The sequence below is a fragment of the Equus przewalskii genome, chromosome 5 (genome assembly GCF_037783145.1).
Source record: "Equus przewalskii isolate Varuska chromosome 5, EquPr2, whole genome shotgun sequence".
Classification (NCBI taxonomy): domain Eukaryota; kingdom Metazoa; phylum Chordata; class Mammalia; order Perissodactyla; family Equidae; genus Equus; species Equus przewalskii.
This window is the reverse complement of record NC_091835.1, coordinates 27,652,532-27,675,887: the sequence shown is the minus strand read 5'-3', so window position 1 is coordinate 27,675,887 and position 23,356 is coordinate 27,652,532. Positions and strand designations below refer to the sequence as shown.

General features: G+C 47.0%; 1 protein-coding gene across 1 annotated transcript in view; it reads left to right on the top strand.

Moving 5' to 3' along the window:
- The first annotated feature begins 630 nt into the window (after positions 1-630).
- LOC103558188 (contactin-associated protein-like 4) overlaps positions 631-23,356 on the top strand; it is a 169,747-nt gene continuing 147,021 nt past the window's right edge. The window contains exon 1 of the mRNA XM_070620323.1: positions 631-1,148. Within this exon, the coding sequence (XP_070476424.1) occupies positions 1,064-1,148 (85 nt within the window). The 5' untranslated portion in view covers positions 631-1,063. The remainder of the gene's footprint in view (positions 1,149-23,356) is intronic.

Below are 23,356 nucleotides of genomic sequence, written 5' to 3'. Positions count from 1 at the left end.
ACCCTTCTCTCCATCCCTTTGCTCGTCCGTCTCACAGTCTCTTCACCTGTGCAGGGTCCTCAGCAATCCCTTCCCTTGGGGTCTCTCCCATTCCCACGCCGCCCTGTGTGTGGTTAGTGCCAGGGGTCTCTGTGTGCCTGGGGAGGTGTTTCAAGCTCATTCGCAGGAGACAGAGTTCATTTAAAAACTTGGAACTTGCCAAATTAAACCCATTTGATTCATATAATTGGCATAATGTTCCCCCCAAGAAATTGACTTCCCCAAGGTACACTGGGCACGGCTTTGACACCTGGCAACCCAGAGCCTCTGATCCCAGAACTGGAATTTATGTGGGAAAAACACTCCAGCTGAAGACAACACCTTCTGCATAAACAGAAGACAATGATTATTCTCCCAGAAATGCGAGAGCCGTGTCCACAATGACACCTGCGTTTTCCTCTGTTCTACCTCGTTCTGAACCCACACACGAAGGTGTCACTGCAACAGCCCCTTCCCTCAGCAATTCCTCCTGTTTCACTTCTGGCTCCTGCCACCGCCAAGCCAGTGACAGGCGACAAAGCTCAGGGCTGTGACAAGGACAGCCGCCTTCCTTCTTCCAGCACCACTAGGGGGAGAAGAGGTTTGAGGTTCATTCGAAGGGGAGCAGGAGGAGGGAGCCGGCTGTGAGAAGCTTCTCTGCCTGGGGCCATCCTGCAGCCCAGCTCTCATCCTCTCCCACCTGTCACCGCAAGGGGTCCCCGCAGGTGGAGGCCACAGATGCCTGGGTCCACGCTTCTGGAGAGGAGGGAGCTCAGCCTGCAGCCAGGAACACTGTGGCCTGGAGGGGGCTCAGGAGGGGCGGGTGCAAGCTAGAAAGAGGCAGGGCTGAGCTAGAGAGACGGAGGGAGGAGAAAGAGAGAGAGAGAGGAGGAGGAGAGAGAGAGAGAAAGAGAGAGGGAGGAGACAGAGGGAGCGCTGGGGACCTGGAGCCCCACCGGCAGCCAGGAAGTAGCTCCCCGCACTGAGCAGCCGCCCTCCGGCTGGATCGCCCGGTCTTGGGGGCCTCGGGATCAGGACCGGGAACATGGGGTCGGTCCCTGGAGCCTTCCTCCCTGTGATCCTTCTTCTGTCGGCAAAGAGCTGGGGTCCAGCCATGGCAGGAAACACAGGTAAGTGCAGCGAACGCCTTAGAACTTGCATGAGGCTCTCCTGAAACTTTAAACTGTGTTTTCGTTCTACTGTTAGTGTTTAGAGCTGGGATCACAGAACACGTTTCTGAAAATGAACCATCTTGGAAAAGCAGAGAAGGACCTGCTAAAGTGTAGCCCCAAATAGGACACGTTCGGATTGCTTCTCCTCTGGTCTGGTCCGGGCGGTTCACGGTGTGTTTTCTGTGGTTTTGTCTAAAAACAACACACTGTGTCCTTGTCTCTGAATATTCACTGAAAAAGCTCAGTTCTAGTAAATCCTGAAAGGGGCGTCTCAGGGGATAAACAGCCTGCTGGCGTCTCCGTGGGTTCCTTTCTCGCACGACTGCATTTTAGGGATGAAGGCTGATGGGGAAGCAAGTAGCAGGCTTTCTATCAGGCAGACTTCACCGGGATGTGGCAGTTCCCAGGTCTGCAGGCAGCGCAGGCCACACCTTTAGAAAGAAGGAGACACCTGGGTGCTTCCCATGCCCTCCTGTGCTGACCTGGAGCTCCAAGTGAGGCTCCAACCGCTCCAACCCGGAGGGCTTCACAGTACAGCCCGGGGAGAGAAGGCACCAAAGCCTGCATTTCCAAGAGAAGTATCTCATTAAAGGAAGACAGATAAATCACTCTCCTCTTCCCCACGCTCCCTAAATAGCAGACGTGGAAATGATGGTGAGAATGACAATGCTTTAAGCCCTGGGTTATGGAACTTAATTTCCTTCTGTCAGTCAGCACCCTGTCTCTGTAGGTTCAGAGATCTCGGTCCTTATTTCTAGACTAGCATGTGGCTCTAACCCAAAGACGTTGTCCAGAAAAATCCAGGAGAAGCCACTTCACTGTGCACATCACAGCCGAAAGTTTGAAGAGTTGTACTTGGCTGGAGATATCTGTCGAGGAGATTGCTCCCCTTCTGATGAGTGTGGAGCCCGTGAAGACCCGGCGCTCCATCCCTCCTCCAGAGCCAGCCTCACTCTCCTCTCCATCCCTCTAAGTGCCCCGTGCCCTTCTGCTGGGGCATCAGGGGCAGGGGTGGTGGGCACCTTTAGGAGTTTGCAGCCCTGTGAGCCAAGCCCCCCGGACAGGAGGCGGCCCCCCAGGACGTCCCTGCACGTTGGGGGTGGTACAGGTGCAGGGAAGACCATCCCTTCTCTGGGGCCCCCACACCCGGGCTGCATGACGGTGGGATGGCTCTCATGAAGCCTTGGAGGTTGTCACCCCAACAACGGGCGTTTGACGCCTGCCAGTGGGCAGGCACTGCCCCGTTCCTCCTCCCTGTGTCTGTGCTCTCCGAGAGCTGCATGCTTTAATGACGGGAAATTTACACACACGGCAGAAACGCTCGAGCCCTGCGGTGGCATTGACATTTTCCTTAAAAACAGAGCCACAAAGAAATACTTTTAGAAACGACAGGCAGGTAATTGAGAAAAGACTGCTGATTATCCCACCAAGTGAGGCACCAGAGGCCACTGTTAGGACCCTGCAGGATGCCTCCAGCCTCCCAGAGAGATGCCTCTGAGCAGGGAGTGGGGTCAGGCACCTGCCATGAGGCTGGAATAAACACCAGCGCCTTCTCTATCTGGCGTTTGCTCTTCCAGGTGAACCCAGGGAGGGGGTAGGGTGCCAGAGGGGTCGGTGGCTCTTTTCTAAGCGGGCTGTTATTGGCTTGGCCCTGAGGTCCCCCCTTGAATTTCAGTGCTTTCGACTTAAGAACTGGCTCCGAGACATTCAGCGGTCTTGTATTCAGAAAGTGTTTAATCTCCTTACCAAAGAATCAAAATTTCAAAATACCCATGAAATTAAATTAGTAAGACCACTTTAGATGTGAAAGTTGGAGTCCTTGTCTCCACACCTGTGGTAGAAGTTACAGTTCTTCATGCATTAAAATGAAGTCTATTGACTTTATGACCCGAGTTCATCTTTTAGAAACAAGAAATCTGCATGTGCTAATTTCTTGTTCATCTCATTTTGAGAGTATTGTTTTTAACAGGAGAGATACTGATGAAGTTACTGTGTGTGGATGGCAACTTGATATCTGAGAGTCGTGACAGGAGGGAATAACGTTGAGGCCACAGTTGCGAGATTTGAGAGATCAGTTAGAGATGGGAATTCTGAGCGTTTGACAGCAGAGATGAAATTCAGCACGTGAATAAAATACCATGTGCATATGCTTTTAAGTGGCACACATTTTGGTTTTTTTTTCCTTTTGAGAAATGGTTTGAACTACTCATGTGATGCCTCCAGACAAGACTTTAGCCCAACACAAATGAAGCAATCCTGCGGGTCCCACGTGAGCGGGAGGATCGAGGTCTCCTCCACGAGGCCCCAGGACTCTCCCTCTCCGCCCGCTGGTTCTGCACACCCTCCCTGTGTGGGGTCGGGTGTGAGGCGGTCTCAACCGTGGGCACCTTTACTGGAGCTCCACGGAAGTCAGAGTGCCCCCCACAGGTGAAAACAAGATGGTGCTTGTCTCTGTGATTTGGGGGTTGTGCTGGACTCCCCCTCTTTCCACTTCTCCGGTGTGGAGTCACCCCTCTGAGCCCCTCTGCTCCCGGGCAGAGAGCCGGGCCCCAGGCAGAGCTGGGAGCAGAGTGGAGGCGGGCATGTCCCGCGTGGCCCGCAGGCTGTGGTGGCCTCGGTGCCCGGACACGGGGCTGGGGTTCCTCTGTGCACATCACCGTGTGACGGAGGACCCTCTGGGCCTCAGGATGCTGAAGGGAAGGGGCCTGGCTCTCCCCCAGCGAGGAGGCTGATCCACAGCACACAGTGGAAGGCTGGCCTCACTTGGCGAATGACGTCCCCGTTGACGTGAGGGCTCATTGGGGCCCAAGTGGAAGGGACCTTCTGGACAAATTCTTTCCACAGCTCTCATCTCGCATCTGGTCCCACAAGAACGGGCTAAGGCTGATGCAGACTCTGATCAGCTGCGTGGGGATGCGGCCTACGGGTGGAGATGGACTGACTCTAAACTGTCAGGTTGTGTAATTCCTGATAGGAGCTGCCTTCTGTTTACCTCTCCTGCCAAAAGCTCCTTCTCAGAGCAAAAACTCACTACAGGGAAGGCTGAGACACTGCACAACATCTGTGGCATGGGCTGGGTGGAAAAGGAGGCCCTTTGGCTGTGAGCACCAGCTTTCTGAGCCGCAGCGAGCAGGCTGTGCCCTCCTGACAGCGACTACGGGCCACAGTCACTCTCGTATCAGGAACCACGGGGCCTCACCTCTGGGCTCAGCTCAAGATCAACCCCCCGTTGAAACTCATTACAAGTCCTCACCTGAGTCCGTGTTACTGCCATGGCTGCAGCATGGTGGTTCTCCCTCTGCCCATCGTTCTGCAGCGACGTCCAGTTGTGAAAGGGCGTTGCTCCCCCGTCCGCTCACGCGCTCACTATCACACACTCACATCTGTGTGCACGGTGGCTCCTGCCTCACTCAGTGGGTCGCGTCCATCTCTGTTCTGATTTATTTGATGCTCAGACTGTCGTGGACCTTCCGCTTCCGTCCCTGTGTGTGGTCTCGGTGTCCTGGTCGCCCTCCAAGCAGGGCCTCAGGTTCTGGCACAGCAGCACCTTCCAGGCTCATCTTACGCTGTTCCCGTCCAGCTCTGGAAGAGCCAAGCTCCCGGTAGGAACAGAACTTGGAAACAGAGGGCTGGATGGGAGGCGAGCTCTTTCCCGGCATCGGAGCGAGCTGGGACGGCCTGTGTACTGTGTGCGCACCTGCCTCCGTCGGACGACTCCTCCAGCGCAGTGCGGGTTGGTGGAGAGCTGGTTCCTCCTCGTTTCTGATCCCTGGGGCCTCGTGAGTGCCTCTATGAGTCAGACGGGCTGTAAGTTATCTCGTCAGTGAAGAATCCTCCATCCCTGGGTTCTGAGAATGTGTCCTCATCAGAGAGGGCATTACACATCGTGAGAGGCATTTCAGCATTTGGGCCATAACCCTGATTTTTCTCTTTAGATGTGAATATGGCCAATTATGTTAATAGAGTTTCCAAAATTGGATGGTCTTCTCGTTCCTGGATAAGCCCCTGGTCAGGGTGCATCATGTTCTCAAGGAGAGTGTCATCCAGCCAAGAATATCGTAGTTAGTGTTTTTAACTCAATATTCTTGAGTGATTCTGGTTTGTAACTTTTTTCTTTTTTGCTCTTTTTATCAGATATAGCTATTAATGGTACTCTCGCTGCCTAAAAAGCATGGCAATTCTCCCCGTTTCCATGCTCTGGAGTAATTTATGTGGCGTTAGCCTCTCAGTTTTGCAGAATCACCCATGAAGCCATCTGGGCCTGGTGATTTTACCAGTTTTTCCAGTTTGTGGATTTGTTCTTTGATAATCTTCACTTTCTTTGACAGAAATTGGTTTGTTTAAGCATTCCATCTCTAATTTTGCTAAACTATATTTTACTTGGAAATTATTGTTCCGTTTACTTTTCAAATTTACTTGCACAGAGGTGTGCAAATTAGCCTGGTGTTTTTCTGCTTCTGTTGCCATGTGCTTTCTTTCCCTGTCATCTCTAATTTTGTATTTTTGTACTATCTTTCATTTTTTCTTCATTTGTCTGATGGTTTATTATATTGATTTTTTTCAAAGAACCATGATTTTAGATTATTAATTTGATTCACTGCTTTCCGTTATCTCCCTTATTAACTTCAGCTTTTATCTCTATTTTTCTCCTTGAGTTTATTTTGGTTTGAACAGTGGTTCCTTGGCTAAACGTTTGAGTAGTGGATTTGATTTCACTTGTTTTCATTCTTCTATTTATAATGACACTGACGTTTAAGGCTATGAAATATCCTCTGATCTCTGTTTTACTTATTTAACAAAGAATCTATCTGAAATGTAGTGTTGTTATTGTCATTATTTTTCAGAAATCCTCATATTGTGTTTGTATTTCCTCTTCTACATAAAAGTTGTTTAATGGAAGGTTTTATTTTTTTCCAAATGGAAGGATTGTTTTGCTTTTATTATTTATCGCATTGTGATCAGAGAATGATACCCATAATATTCTGTTTAATGAGACTTGCTGATACTTTTTTGTGACTAATTATATGACCAATTTTTATGAATGTTGCATATGTGCTTAAGAGAATAATCTTTATTAAATGGATATAGTTTTTAATCTACAGAATTTCTTTAAAGATTATGCTATATAATCCTCTATGTTTTACTATTTTTTCTTTTTCTTTCTTTCTTTCTTTCTTTCTTTTTTTTTTTTTTTTTTGCTGAGGAAGATTTGCCCTGAACTAACATCTGTTGTCAATCTTCCTCTATTTTATATGTGGGCTGCTGCCACAGCATTGCCACTGACAGATGAGTGGCGTAGGTCTGTGCCTCAGAACTGAACTGGGCTGCTGAAGCAGAATGCGCTGAACTTTACCACTCGGCCACTGGGGCTGGCCCGCTACTATTTCTCATCTTGTTCGCAGAGGATGTATTAAGATCTCCTTTGATTCGTGTTTCTATTTCTCGTTACATGTCCCATAATCTCTGCTGTATGGGGGTGGTTGTCATGGTCTGATCACAGATGTTTGTGGATATTGTATCGTCGCTGTGGATTGTGGTGTTGTTGCTCTAGGGTGGTCTCTGTTTGTGAGATGCTCCAACCCTTGACTTCTACCTCGTCCGCCATCAGGGCCACTTGGTCCTTTCCATGTGCCCCCTGCTGGCACATCTGCCCACTGTCCACTCCTGGTCCTCACGAGGTACGTTGTTTCAGACGTATCTGTTGGACTCGTGTTTGGCTGGGATTTTCTTTGGTAGCCAATTTCAAAACACTTCATTATTTTTTCTTTGTAACAGGTATGTTAAGCCCATATGTGTAGTTATGGCTGATCTGTCTGTGCCCTGCTGGTGTGACTTTGTTATAATCAGTGTTTGTTATCGCCCATGTGTTTTTACTCTCTGAGGTTTTCTGTCTGTGCCCTGCTGATGTGACTTTGTGTTATAATCAGTGTTTGTTATCGCCCGTGTGTTTCTATTCTCTGGGACTTGCCTTGTTTGCTCCCTCTATTTCTTTCTCTCTTTGGGTGTTGGGGAGGTTTGTTTTGTTCTACCACTCTCCTTTGCAGGAACACCTTTTGTGATGCTCTTAGGATCCTGACAATCTGGTTTGTAACTTTTGAGTCGTATTGGAATCTGTTATCAATACAATAGTCAGTGATCATCTCTGACTTTCCTTTTCCTCTCACTACTAGTCCCATATTTTTCTTGTATTCTTCTTACTTTCTCAGACCGTACAATATCCACATGCCTTTCTCCACACGTCTCCAGGCTTCTCTCAACCTCTGATCTAGAACAAAGTACATTGCCCCCTCCCAGCCCCCGTTCTGAAGTGCCCCCAGTCGTCTTAGGCTGATAATGCCCATTCTGCATGGAGTCGCTCTCGAATTTTTGGCTCAGGATGTCTTTGCACTGTGTGTGTTATCAAGGATCCCAACGAGCTTTACTTACGTGGGTTAGAGTTACTGACACTTATGCGAGCAATTAAAACTGAGAATTTAAAAATGACAAGAAGTCAATTACATGTTAACAGATTAATAAATTTTATGAACAATAACCATATTTTAAAAAGCACAAAAAACGGAAAAGTCACATGGTTTTATATTTTTGCAAATTTTAATATAAGGCTTAATGGAAGAAAACTAGATTCTCACATCTTTTCCATTTGACTTGTGGGTTCTTAGAGGGTGCTCATGGAGAAAAGCTGGCCTCATGCAAACATGTCACTGGGAAAAGGAAGAGTCTTTTGGCAGCTGTTTCAGACAATTTTGGATACGTCATGAAGCCTCTGATGCACTCAGAGAATGAACGTAAACAGGCAAATCGCATTTTACTATTTTTATGTCACTGTTTGGCATCATGGACCCCTGAAGTGGTCTCCCAGCTCTCACACGGAGATCTGCTTCCGCAGTGGGCTCAGAGGAGGGGCTTCAGGTGCTGCTCCAGGAGCCGCGGGCTTGAGAACTGACGCTCTACAGCCCGGGTGATGGAGGGCCACTCGGCAGGACACAAAGTCCTCAGCTTGACTTTCCTTTCCATGTGCTTCCTGAACACGCTGTTCCACAACTCAGGCGAAGTCTGATATCAGCCTGATTTTCTTACCTTTCTAAGTAAGGTGGTCCTTGGACCAGAGGCCCTGACTTTTATTTTGTATTTAATTCTAACAGTTTTGGTAGAACGTGTTCCTCAAGCATATGGCAGGCTTTTCAAAATGAAGAATTAGATTTTTCCTTATTTCTGGAAAGTTTTACTGGATTAAAATGTTAACATATTACTTCTTTTCCATTGTTTTTATATTTTTATTTTATAGGACCTCAAGATAGATGATAGATAGAGAGACAGATACATACACAGATGACAGATAGATGATAGGTAGGTGATAGATAGATAGATAGATAGATAGATACACATATACGTAGATAGATGATAGATAGGATATTTTCTTTTTCTGCCTTCTATTTTAGCCACTTTTTCTTTGATTAGTTTCCTTTTTTAAAAAAAAATCTTATTTTCATTCTCTCAATTGGATTTCTGCAGTTCTTCGATGTCCTTTATTAAATCTCATTTGAATATGTTCTCTCAAGCATCTTGCAAATGCATCTTCGTTAATGAAAGTCTTACACTTTTCTTTATATATACTCTTCTTGCAGCACGGTCCATTTCTCTCCTCTTTAACAGTTCTGATTTTGGGCTTTTCTGTACGTACGCATTTGTGTTAGAGGACTGAGGTTCTTTCGTTCGGGCTGCGGTGTTGTGTCGTAGCTCTCCGGGCTCTGTGCCGGCCTCCACGTGGCGGGCGGAGGAGCTGAGCAGCTGAAACATTTCCCTTCTCCTTCCTTGCTTTCCTCTCAGCCCTTGGCATGGACTTACTCTGGTTTATGTTGCGCCAGCATATTATGGACAGGGCCTCAGTCCGAGGACGCCCTCCTCAGTCAGTGGGATGGAGGTAAAATCTGTTGGGGTGATAAGAGGTGAGGAGAGGGGTGGCCATGGCCCACCTTGTGCTGTTCTCTTCAAAATGCGTCATTTCCCTCACTTCCTTTTCCCTTCCCACAGCCTCATCTCCTAGGAGCGGCTCCCTTCTCCATTCATCTCCTTCTCCTGAGCTGCCAGCCCCGTCCTGAGCTGGACTCACCCCATCGAGGTCCCTGGCTGCAGCCCTGGGTCCCCACGTTCCCACCTCGTGGGCAGGATTTCGCACTTTGTGCGGGACTGTCTCTTCATTCCGTGGTTTTCGCTGTGCTGTTGTCCACGTTCTCCATGCTCCTCTCCACCTTTCTGTGGGGAATCTTAGGCTCCTGCCCCTGTCTGTGCCTCCTGCAGGAGGAACTCTGAGAGTCTGGTGCTCACTTCTCTCCACGGTGTAACCTGAAGCCTGTGGCGGGCTCCATCTCTGGTGACGCTAAAGGCACGAGCCATGGTGGTCATACTTGTGATTCTTGTTCATCTTCGTGAACACATATCGTGTGTGTGTGTGAGGATGGGGTTCAAGGAGCCACTATAGTCCTGGCATTTATTTTCTGCTGTTTTTCTGAAGTGCAGACGCCTGTGAACATGGACCTTACGGGGCAGTTTCAAGATTTCATGGGGACCCATCCTGTCTTCTCCCCCATTAGAGGAGAGAATGGGCGCTGAAAACCCTAAAAGAGAAGCTACCACCTCTCCAGCTTCCAGGTCTTCATATTGGAACTGGCAGATGGATATTTTCAATGGTCTCATTTATCCAATTAGAGACTTTATTAAAAATACCTTCATATTTTAATTGATTTGTCCTTATTAGCTTTCTAGGCTGGGTGGATCTGGCCCTATTTTTGTTGCTTTTTAAAAATATGATTAGTGAATACACGACAGAATGCGTGTGGATAGAATAGACGTTTAGTGAATTAGCTAGAGCTGGGGAAATATTCTGACAAAATATAAAGAGCCTCAGAGTAAATATTTCAGTTATGAACTTTCAGAATTACTCTTTATGGCACTGACTTTCTAATTATAAAAAGACCATTAATAGTAGCATCCATAGTCCTTGAAGCGTGTTTAATAGAAAATGCCACATTTAGATTTTGTTGTTCAGTTGAAGGAGAACAGGTTCAGAGGGACAGGACCAGTTGGCCATGTTATGTAAAGTCAAGTAATCAAATGAGCTTAAATTCACTCCTTTTCCCTTAGTATCAAAAACGTAGATTGACCATGAAACGATTGAAAAGGTGTTGCATCAACTTTCAGGGAATAAGAGAGAAGTGGTTTTCCTGCAACTCTAGGTGCATTTCAGAATAACAGATGTGTGACTGACTTCCGGCCTGTTCCCCTCTTTACGGAGCTTAATGGCTGTGCTGTCAGCACTCAACATCTTCAGAGCTACCTGAGGGGGCTGTCGTCTGACCGAACGCTTCCCAGAGGGGGACTGTTTTCTTTGGGAGAAAAATGAAGTTCCGATGGCTCTAGGTCATTTTGCTTCAATAAAATTTAAAATAACTGTAATCCTTGTGTGTGTGTGTGTGTGTGTGTGTGGATGTGTACACATGCCTGCACACGTGCACACACACACAGTCCTGGGAAGGATGACCAGTGCAGCACAATATGACATGGTATCACTAAGGATGCGTTTTTTTCTAGTTCTATTTCTAGAGCACGAAATTTCTTGCTTAAATGTCTGTGTACAGTTTCGTTATCTGGCAATGAAATCCGGTGTTTAGTAATAATAAGGCTTTCGTATGCGAGTTCTACAACATGCTTCCATAGCAGGGGAAGCCTGCAGTGAGCAAAGTTCTCTGAGAAGCAGCATCTTCGGTTTGGTGGTTGTTTTTTTCATGACAGTTTTCCATCACTGTCTGTGAGAAAATAAAACTGTAAGCAATAAAACAGGGACGTGACACAGCCGCAGGAACGGCCCTCTCCGGGCTCCCACTAATGAGCACTTTGGGTGAAATAACTTGCAAAGTGATTGAAGCTGGAAACACTTGGGATTTTAAATCAGTAATGGTGGAATTATTTAAATTCCACACCTATTTAATTGAGCAGGTGGAAAACTACCTCTGAATTTTTAAACCCCAAAGGTAAAGAAGAAAGTACCCACATGAGTGCCTGTGTGTACACGAGTGTGCGTGTGTGCTTGTGTGCACGTGCATGTACATGTGTGGATAAACAGATAGAATTACCTGGTAGCCGTTAGAGCGACACGTCACGGCTTACAGCTCCCAGAGGTTATCTCTCTGGCAATTACAGAATTTATAAATGGGACTTTAAGGGGAAACTAGATTAGATCAAAACATGCCAATTATTTAAATGCATCTGTCTTCAAAAATTCCACTTATTATGTGGTTTTGGGCAATTTACAACGAGATTTCTTACTTCACTTAGCCTGCGATTTTACTGCATCAAGGTGGGTTATAAATTGCACTTTCTTTTTGGACAAATACATCCCTGCACACTCAGCCATCGGTGCACACTCACGCATCCCTGCACACAGAGTCCTCCCTATGCACTCTGACACTTTGACACACACAGACATCCACACACACTCAGCTGCCCTTGCACACTCAGACATCCCTACACACTCACCCTTGCACGCACAGCTGACCCTGCACTCTCAGACATCAGTGCATTGACTTCTGCACTGGTGGTCTCCTTGCTGAGGCCCCCCCACTACTGCTCAAACATCAGAGGTGCCAGCTTCCCACAGAGCTGACGTGCAGACACTTCTGGTGTGGAGACACATCTATGGGCCACGTTTTTTCCTCTTGTGGGTTTTATTCCTCGTTTCCGGTGATCTCTGAGGCTACAGCTGTCGTACGTTTTAATCTCGCTGCCCTGGTCCTCTGCTCTCACCATTTCAGAGCCAACTCTGTCTCAAGTCTGTAGCTTCACCATCACGTGGCTCAGCTTCCCAGCCGAGCAAACCGGGGCTTGTAAAGAAGCCAACTGCTCGTGAACCCTTTAAAAATTCCTTGAAGACGCATTTTATGCACTGTCTTTAACCACGGTCTCCAGGAGGAAACATCAATAAGACGTGTGAGTCTCTGGGCGCCTGTGTAGAGCTGCCGTCCCCGTGTGGACAACACCACAGCCTCCGGCTCTCAGCACAGCTGCTCGTCCAGTGACGGGCAGTCGGGGTGCTGGCTCCGGGGGAGCCAGCATACTTTTCACTCTGGGGTTCGCAGCTCAACGTTGATGACTGTTTTCCCGGAGAAAACTGGACTCGCTGCTGCCGGGCAGGTGTCGTATGAACACTGGGTGACGAGCCTCAGCCTCATCTGGGGGACAGAGGGTCGTAAAGCCTCTGATGGGAGATTGTCCTCACACATGGGCCCGTGGCAAACATGGGGTCTTGCTACTGAGCCAGAGTCTGCAGAGTTTCCTGAAGACAAACCTAAATGGTCACGTTCTGCAGTGAGCACCAAGATGCTGGAAGACAGGCGTCCTTGGACTAAAATTATAATTATAAAATCACACCTGGAGAAGAGGGATGGGCAGAGTCAGGAAAGTGATAAAGAGAGAAGCAACAAGAGGGACGGACACCATCTCTGTGTCCAGAGGTGCACACGGCACCCACACAGCTGAGGATTTGTCGCGACTCCAAATGATCCTGAGCCAAGTCCTTTAACTAAACTGAATAATATGTAAGTGGAACTATTTTACTGTTTTCCAGGCAAAAATTAGGAAACAATGTTCAGATAGGACTTCCCGATCCAGGAAAGCAGAGACTGGGCTGACAGAGGTGACAGGAGGGGACACATATGCGAAGCACCCATCCCCCAGACACGCTCACGGCCTCGTGTCCTGATGCCCCAGGAGCCGAGGGTTCTCCAGTCTTTGATCATCTGAGAGCGCCTCTCTGGGATCAGCGTGGGCCGGGCAGGTGGATCGGTGTTGCTCCGGATCGCTCAGCGCCCTCAGCAGTGTCGCTGCACCTGGGAAGTTTTCACAAGGAGACGACGCAGCCCGAGGAGCCTAGACAGGGAGGCTGGTGAGGAAACCCCGCAGTGGCCAGCGCCACTCCCAGTGCTGATCCGAGGGCGCCCGCGGGTCCTGGGTCAGCTGCTGAGTCTGCCGGGGGTGAACATCCCGCGGCCTCCACGCTTGATTTGTGTGTGCGCACGTGTGTGTGCAAGTGCACGTGTGTGCATGTGCAAATGTGTACAGGCTTGCGTGTTTGTGTGTGTGTGTCAAGAGTGAGTGAGCAGGAGGCACAGAGAGAGGGAAAGGAAGGAGCTCATGCTGAAAGAACATTTGGGAAAACACCACTGTTTTTGTTTCAAAATCTGTGTATTTCACTGGCCATGAAAACGCCGTTACTCACAATGTAGGATAAAGGTTGACGGCGTACATTCCTACTATGTCTCAAGTTCACAACCTCATGCTGCCTCGGTATCTCCAGATGGGCCCAGCCCAGCTCACCGCCTCTTTCATCTGGACCATGAGCTGAGAATACTTCCAATTTAAATGACTGAAAAAAATCAGAAGAAGAGTAATACTTTGTGACCAACAAGAGCTTTATGGAATTTGAATTGCAGTGACCATGTACAGGAGCCTGGCCACACTCCTTCACCTGTGTGTCACCTGGGGTGGCTTCCAGGCCACCACCCAGAGCTGGGGCCCCGGCAGAGATGGGGCGTGTGGTCCCATCACCACAGGCTGCTTGGTCCCCACAAGAGAAGGACCATGCTCGTAACTGGTCAGCATCGTTGCATGGCCACAGTCTGGCTGCCAGAGGAGTCCACATTTCGGTGGATGGGCTTTTTGTCCAGGGGTCCTGGGTGTCCCTGTCCTGGCAGATGAGCAGGAGAGGCCCCAGGGCATTGATAGCATTGCCTCCAGATGGCACATTTTCTCCCAGTAACATCTTCCTCCACTTTATACGTGGGTCGCTGCCACTGCATGGCCGACAAGTGTTGTAGGTCTGCGCCTGGGATTAAGATTTGATTGAAGAAAAAAGATGCACCCAAAACTCTCAGGAGAAAACTACAAAAAAAGTGGGGATTTTCAAGCCTAGAGGAGGCAGAGGAGCAGAGGAGATGGGAGGCCAGCAGACACTGGCAAGGGAGGCCAACCAGCCTGAGAACCCCAGCCCGGTGCTTCCAGAGACGAGCCTGTGGAGATGAGTGGGGAGCTGGCCCGGGTGAGCAGTGTGGGTCTGTGAAAAGGCAGGGCTTCAGCCCAGGGACTTTGGCTCCCAGGGGCATGGGGTCCTCTACCCCAGAGATGCACTGGGGCCCCCCCACAGCCATGTGCCCACCCTCCCCACCACACACACAGGAGGCAAATACAGCGGCATTTACACAGGAGGGCAAAAGACATCAGAGCCCAGAGGTGACCCTACAACCCAGACCCACCGCCAGTCTGGGAAAGTCATTCTCTACCGGAGAATGAAAATCCAATGAAGAAAAACGTCACAACCAAAAGACGGGCCCTTAGGTGAGGGCCCTGTGCGCCTGACACTGTTACCACTCCAAGGACACGATCTGCTTGCCGCGAGATAAAAGCCAGTCGTCGAGAAGCAAGATGGTGGCAGAGAAAGGGCATTTGATCACAGCTTGCTAGCAGGAGGGAAGATGGCTGACTAATGGCCAAAAGAATCATCTTAAGGGGGCACAGAGTCTTGAAGCAGTTATACAGGCCAGTGGGAGATGGGGAGGGTTAGGAAGGTTGACCCTCTGGTGTTACAGACTGGGAGCGGTCACACCAGCTCCTTCGGTTTTCATTGATGACGGCTGTCAGCATAGACTCTCTGTTTGGGGGGTCATCACATTCCTAAGGCACTCAAAAGAACAAAGTTATCATCTTATCGCAGCTGGGAGTTATATGCACTAGCAGGGCTCATAACATCTACAGAACAGATGGATCTGGAGGGTGCAAATTTAGCTGGGTTAGTTAGTCAGAAGTCATTCAAAGTTACAACATGGTCTCTTTTCTACAATATGGCTTCCCTTACGTCAACCCTGTGTTGAGCTGGTTTCAATACTCAGATTGAGGGAGAGAATATCATATTTAAAAGCAAAACAGGCAGCTGGTTATCTTGAAAACTGAGTAACTCTCTCACTGCTGTGGAAGAAATAGAATCACCCAGAAGACTATCAGAATGGATGCTGCTGGACACTGAGTTAGTGAGAGGGAAGATGGAACTGAAAACTTCTCCCAAAACATCATACCAACAGACAAAGACGTGGAAGTTCAGAGTGAGAAACATGCACACACACACACACACACACACACACACACACACACACGGCGTTCATGGGGTCAGACTTTCAGAGAGAAGACTTCAGAGTTGGGGGAGGTCTTCCAGGGCAAGGTGCTCTTGGTTCCTCTAGAATGCCTAAAAGTCCTGGATAAGACGTTCAAAACCAGTTTAAATGTCCAGTTCAGAGGATGGGAAAGTAAGAAACCCACAGAGGCCAGCAATGGGGACAAAGTGTGAATTCAAGAACAAAGGTGAGCATTGAAGCCACATCGTCGGGCGTCTGCAGCCTCCTTGGGGCCCTGAGGCTGGTTTAACCAGCTGCATGCCCGTGGGGAGTGGGGTGCAGGGTGCGGGTCTCCTACCAGGGCAGGTGGGGTCCACCACCCCCTCCTCCCATGTCGTTCTTCCATGCGGGGCTGGGACAGAAGCCACACTCTGCACCATCTGGCCGCCACCCCTGCACCCCGTCCATTTGTTCCAAGTCTTAGTACAGTTCCAAGAATTCGTGTGAAAACAGGGGAGAATTTACCAGAAGCTGAAGAAATGAGGGTTTAGGTTGACTAGTCTTAACTCATGCTAAGAAATGGCAAACAACCAACGCGACCATCTCAGTTGAAGAGACACAGCTCCAAAACGTTCTGCAGAAATAACAGCAATTACCCGCAGAGGAAAAACCAGACTTCCAATGAGAAGACGGGTCAAAGAGGCAAGGGAGCAATACACTCAACATCCTGCAGAGCAATAACCGTGGGACTAGAGCTATTTACACAGTGCAACTACCAACAAATAGGAGACTACAACAGAGACCATTTGAGACCCAAGGACGTGGAGTTATAACTGTCCGCAGACCCTCTTAAAGCCCCCGTGGGTGCTCTTGAGAACAAGAAGAGGAAAAAAGTGAAGGAAAATTGAGAAATAAGAGGCTAATGTGCAGAAAAAATAAGCAGGAAAACAAACTCTTATGTTTAGATGTGTGTTTAATGTTAAAGTAAGTTTTTACGACGTCCAGTAAAAAACAAGCCTTGACTAAGACAGGACAGACTTCATCACAAGGATTACTGTCACCTTGTGATCTCCGGGGCACAGAGGGCTTTCCTTTCAGGGGAGGAGCCAGCCCGGCTGGAAGGAGCAGGCACAGACCTTGGGGGACCTGATGGGTCAGTGGATGGAGAACGTTTCCCCGAGGCCCCTGTTCTCGGGCGGGGCCCCTGCTGGCTCAGGCCGGGTGGGCACAGTGCAGGCGCCTGGGTGCAGGAGAGGAGCAGAGCCAAGGTGTGGTTGACAAGCAGGTTGATCGCTTGATCAAGGGGACAAGCAGTTGAGCTAGTCAATCATCAGTGAGGACTTTGGAGGGTCTCTGTCTAGGTGAATGGGACCCAGCACTTCTCAGCTGCGTCAGTGTGAAGGGGGCTCTTTGTAAGAGTGGTTTCCAGAACACGAAGGGTGGGGCGTGTCTGTCTGTCTTCACCAGGCCCACAGGCTTGGTGAAGTCCATCATTGCCGGTCACCCTGCCTAAATTCACAGATTGTACCAAGATCCGAAGTAGGAGGTGGTAGAGCGAAGAGACGGGAGGGGAAGCAGATCAAAGCAGCTTCCATCTGGAGAGGGAGGGGGAAATGTTTGACTCCAGTCGTTGTTAAAAATGGACGGAGGTTACAGAGGTTACAAATGTGCAGGAAGTCGCCAGGATGTGACAGAATGGACAGTTCAGGATGTTTTCAATGTTGCAACTGGATCACGAGATGGATTATTTCTCTTTGGAAAGAAAATCCACACTGACTGCATTATGATTCTATCAGATAGGGGTACAAATTGAATAGCTTTTATCCATTGTTGTTTAAAGTATTTATGTTAAAAGACAGTACTTTTATACTTTGTGAGTTGCCGGGTGAGATCACTTGATATCAGCACGTGGGGTCTTTCTCCCGGCGTGGCATGCTTTCCTTCTAGAATGCTTATTCGCTTGTGGCATCTAAGCTGCGCGATGCTAACACGAAGGAACAAGACGGCTGGTTCTGGAGTAGCTGACAGCATTTAACTCATGTTATTAATGTCTACACAGCTGAAGGGGACCACTGTGTCCTTGATGAGATTTTACAACAGTGCCAGAAAATTAGCAGCTTTCTCAATCAGGTAACTGGTGATTTCTTAGTAAAGATTCCTTCATGTTAAAAAAAAAAAAGAGCACAGTTTATCAACTGAATAAATTACCTCTTGGTTGAAAAATGATTACAGCAAAAAGAGAGAAAACATGCTTGTGTGTGACACAGTGTGTCTACCCGCATCGGATTGAAAGAATAATGTGACTTTTCTCTTTAAAATCCCTGCCAACGTTGCATGTTATGATTCACAACTCCATCTAGGCACCTTTATCTTCCTCTCCCATCTCAGAGCATTATAATCATGCCTTTTACTAACAAGGGGAAGTGATTTCCAGAGGTTGTTAGTGTCATCACATGGCCTGAGAAATTATTATCATCATCAAACTTTTGAGAAGCTTTCAACTTGTCAGGTATCTTGCGGAGTCCTTTAAATGGAATAAAACACTAGTCTTCATCAGACATTGTGAATTTGTTTTTCTTATCATTTTAGTGTAAGTTCAATAAGTGTATAATAGCAGTATCTCCCATGAAAGATCAGAATATTCCTATAAATGAATTTAATTTTAGCAGCCAAAATAATTCCTAAAATTCATGGATACAGGTTTAGATTTACACAGGAAAATAAAAGATACACACACTGTAGGATTCTACACATTCTGAATCCTGTTGATTTCTGAGTAAAAATGGACTTTCAAATTTTTATTGCTATCTTACTGAGAAGATCTAAGGAAAATTGTCTCAAGTAGCCTCTTCAGGTAAATTTTCACCTGTCAACTGTTTCCTCATGAAAACAATATGAAACACGTCAATAGCTGTACTTGTTTCATTTGTATAACTTTATTTAGTGAGAAATAAGAGGCCCTCTGTTTATTTAAAGGTACTCTAATTTTGCTCTGCTCTCTCTACAAACACACACCCTTTTAAAAATGACCTAATTTTCTGCTTTGTAATGGGGATGGTGTATCGTTTTGAATAAATTTAATAGTTAAGTGAAATGCTTATCTTCTAGAAGCACTTTGGTGTTTGCCCAATATTCGCTTATTTGATTATATAAACTCATAGAACTTTTAGCTAAAAGACGTGCTAAAGAAAATGGGACCAAACAGCCTCGAACAGCGGTTCATTCTCAGAGTGTTTGGTCTCAGCAGTCCTTTGATCTTAGGAATCACTGAGGACCCCAGAAAGCTTTCGTCTTTGTGGGTTGTATCTGGTGGTAGCTATCAAAGGAGATGTAAAACTGGGAATGTTTTAAAATATTTGTTAACTCATCTAAAAATAACAACAGCTAACCTATTACAGGTTAACATAAGTATTTTGAAGAACACCTCTATTTTCCAAAGCAAAAGAAGAATTAGTGAGAATTCTTGAGAAGGAAGGGGAAGCCTTTGGGGGGACGACTGATCTGTGCAGTGTCTCGTCACACGGAGCTCGGTCTTGCTCGCTCACACTCGCCCTGCAGCCCCGAGTGGTGCTGACGAGTCAGAAGCCCGCCCCACACAGTCTCGCAGCTGGAGGAGGGGTCCTCCAACGGCTCCTTCAGACTGCTGGGGACGTGCAATGCAGCTTCTGGAAAGCTCCATTCTAGATTTGTAGGAAATGAGGGAAAAGGCAAACACCATCTTAGAATTATTACTCAGCTTTGCCATCACAGGTCCCCAGAGCCTAGGGTCCCTGAGACCCACGCTGGGGAACGGCAGCTATGGGAGCCCCGGGGTGAACTGGTGACGGGGTGTCCACATGACCTTCTGGGATGGAGGGCTTTTCCCCAGCTGCTGGCTCACCGGCCTCAGCAGTCATCTCTCTTCGGGACGTCCCTTGGCTGAAGGGTGTCCCCTCACCGGGTTCCCGCCCCTTCCAGGGCTGCCCATGTCTATTACTGGTCAGCAGGAGGGCACAGAGACCTGGCCCCTCATTCAGAGTCTGGACGCCTCTGCAGGGTCGGCCCAGAGTCAGGTGCCCTGCAGGGTCAGCTGGATCCTGCTCGTCCCCAGTCCCCCTCCAGGGCCGCCCACCTGTGGACCCACAGGTGACCTCCAGGTTACCTTACCTGCAGGGGTGCCTCCTGGAAATAAACCGAAATACTTGGTAATTCATCCTGTTCAACCTTAAGAATGATCTGAGCCTACACCCCAAAGACAAGCACCCGGTCCACCTCCCCAGACACTGTGTGGTTTCAGAGCTGCAAGCTTCTTGTCTCCTTTTCGGTTGCTGATGGTAGATTTCTCTTCCAAGAAAATCAGAGAAAGTGTGTCAATGGTCTCTGGAAAACAGCCTTGTCCAGAACAGACTGATTTTAGTTGCCTTTGGGCAATCCAGCTTTTCTCTCTTGGTGAAAAATGATTAACCAGGAGGACACAACCCTCCGTCGTAGGGTGTCACCTCCAGGAGCTGTCCCGGGAAGACGCAGAGCCCAGAGTGCCATCCTCAGAGGCAGTTAGATTAACTCTGGAACCTTCTGCTGGTTCAGTGGCTACAGCAAATACTCCATTCCTGAAATGACCCGTCACCCTATTCCCACATCAGCAGTTCCTTGGCTTACGGGCATTTTAGTTATTTCCTTCAACTTCCATATTCCAGAGAGTGTTCGATATATCACAAAGATCTTTCCAAAAGGATGGAAAATAATTTCTCACATAACCTAGATTTTACTTTAAAAATATGAAAACAGAAATGACATCTCTGAAGAAATTTGATAGTGTAGTTCCTAAAAAAGAATACGTGATGTCACAGGGGAGCGTTACTCTGATTATATTGCGTAATATAAACGTGTGCGACAAATCGCAGAGAAGTTCTCGTACTGGGTCCTCCTGAGGAATTTTAAAGCCATTCCTCTTCCCAACCCGGAAACGCAACGAGATCAGCCTCAGCTTTAAATATCTCGCAGATTCGCCTCTAACTGTAAATGACCACATGCAAGCTATCAGAGACATAAAAATGTGCCACAAAATATCGCCCTGATTTTCATTTTGTCTCCCTTCTTGTATACCCACTGTGGACATATTGAAATGATCTCATTACGGAAAATTCACTCTTTTGTTCTCTTTCTTAATTATTGTGGATTTTTTTTTAAATTAACCAGTTCGCTGTTGTTTTAGCAGAGCATCAAAGAGTGATTATGACGACCTCCACAATAGTCACACAGTGAAAATTAGATACTTTGTCCAGGAATTCGGGGGAGGAAACTGAAGTGCTGGACAAAGCTACAGGGTAAATGACGTGGCCATTCAAGCCTTCACCAGGCACTGAATTTCCGTCAGATGCTGCTTCGGTTTCACAGATGGTGCCGTAAATAAGACTTTCTTGCTCTCGTGCAGCTGACATTGGTTCTGTCACTTTGTCGACCAGGCAAATACCAAGTGGTCTTGGCTCAGCCTGTCTTTTGGGGACAGGCTCTGGCAAAGTGGTATGACTACAGAAAAGCAATTCTTTTTTCCTTCTTTCTTTTTTGTTGAGGGAGATTGTCTCTGAACTAATGTCTGTGCCAATCTTCCTCTATTTTGTGCGTGGGTCGCTGCCACAGCGTGGCTTGAAGAGCAGTGCTTAAGTCCGCGCCTGGGATCCAAACCTGCAAACCCTGGGCCGCCAAACTGGAGCACACAAATTTAACCACTACACCACCAGACCAGGCCCCAGAAAGCAATTCTTGAACTCAATTTTCTTTTCTACAATTTCAAAGCTATCTTAGTCAATTATTTTCCTGGTTTCTTTTGAGTTTATGGAATAATTTTTACGTTTCTGTTTTATCCCCACCACAGGCTTATTAGCTATAGTGCTTTAAAGAATAGTGGCTGCTCTAAGGTTTGGAATCTACACGTTTAGATTCTTCTTTCAGTCTGCATGCAAATTATATCTCACCATTTCATGCATAGTTGTAAGAATTTAGGGCTGTGTACTTCCATTTCTCATTCCCATCCACTGTGCTATTTTTGCTATACATTTTATTGCTACATATTTATAAACCACACAATACACTGTTTCTCTTTTTGCTTTGGGCAGTCAATTACATTTAAAGCAACTAAAACAAATTAAGTATCCTTTATATTAACCCTCATTTTTACTGTTTCCAGCACTTTTCATTTCTTTGTGTAGGTCCAGATTCCCATCTCATATCATTCTTCTGCCTAAAGAACTTCCTTTAAAATTTCTTCTCATGAAGGCCTGCTTGCAGTGGATTATTCAGCTTTTTTTGATCGAAAATGTCTTTGCCTTACTTTCCTTTATGAAAGATACTATTGCTCACTATGAAACCTGGGTGGATACGTTGTTTCCTTTCAGTGTTTCAATGACATGCCCCCACGGTTTCCAGCACGTCAGCTGTGAGCGTGGCTGTGCTCTCAAGCTCGTCTCTTCCCCTGGTGTGTGAGGCATCATTTTCCTCTGCTGTCTTCAAGATTTACACTTTGTGACTTTCACCAGTTTAATTACAGTGCATCTACTAAACATAATGTTTTATTTTTTGTATTTATACTGCTTGGGTTTATCTGAGATACTTGGATCTGTGCCTTTTTCTCTGTCATTGATTGTGGAAAATTCTTGGCCATCGTCTGTTCAAATATTTGTTCCTTCCTTTTGTTTCTCTCTCCTGTGGATTCTCTAACTACACACAGATTGGAGAGTCTGATATTATCCAACAGTTCGTGAATGTTCTGCTTTTTTTTACTCTCTTTTTTCTACATTGTGTTCCAGTTTATATAATTTCTGCTGATTTATCTTCAAGCTCACTGATTCTTCCCTCTGCTCTGTTCAGCTGGCTTGTAAGCCCATTGACAGAATCCTTTACCTCTGACAGCCAGCTTTTGATCCCTAATATTTCCTTTGGACTCTGAGATTTCAACTATGTGATTTCTGAAATTCCTCATCATTCATATATTTGTCCATCTTTTTTTCTGGATCCTTAACACATGGACTATAGTTATTTGAAGGTCTCTGATGGACTACGGTTATTTGAAAATCTCTGTTTCAGAGACCCAACATGTGGGCCATCTCTGTGCCTGCTTCTGTTGACTCTTCTTCCTCTTGACAATGGCTTACATTTTTCTTTCTGTGTGTCCTGACAATTTTAATTGAATAACAGAGCTTCCCCAGGTGGATTTCTTGGTGGTTTTCACGGGGTGGTCCCAGGATTGGCAACTACAGCATTGCCTGGGACCTCATCAGAAGTGCAAAGTCTTGGTTAAATCCCAGATCTGTCAAATTAGAAACTCTGGGGGTGGTGTCAGCAATCTGTGCCTTAAGAAGCCCTCCAGGTGATTCAGAATAAAGTGCAGATCTGCTAGATAGGGGCCTGGAGTTCCTGATCTCAAGGAAGGGGGAGGGACTTACTGTTTATAACAGACTCTCAGCACACCCTCATCTTCAGTCTCCACTTGCCTCTGCCTCCTATGGGGCCTGGAGTCCCCCTCACTGAGCATCCAGGAGCTCTGCAGGCCCCATCAGCCATCAGCTCCTCCTTCTCTGAGCTTCTCCCCCGGGAGGGAGCGATGGCCTCCAAGAGGGTCTGGCTAGCATGTCTCTGCTTAGGAAACCATGCTACATTCACGTTGTAACTTGCTAAAACCACTCTTCCGGTTTCTCTCCTCTGCCCATCTCTTTCTTTTTAAGTTTATCCTTATTTTATTAATTTGTTGCTATTTTGTCTTTCTCGGGGTACAGAAATATGCCATAGACAAAGTTTCATTCTTATGTTCTAGGATAATTCAATATATCATAAACCTATTACATTGCCAAAATTGGTATACAGAAAATTTGAAAGTTACGTTTATTTTCATACTTCGCCATTTACCTTATCTCATGCATTATTATGTGTGGCATTATATAATGCAGTTTATGAGGATGAGAATAATTTGGTACTTCTTGTGAGCAATCACAGAAACAACCATCCATTGAGTATTTTGCAGCTCGAAGTATGAGT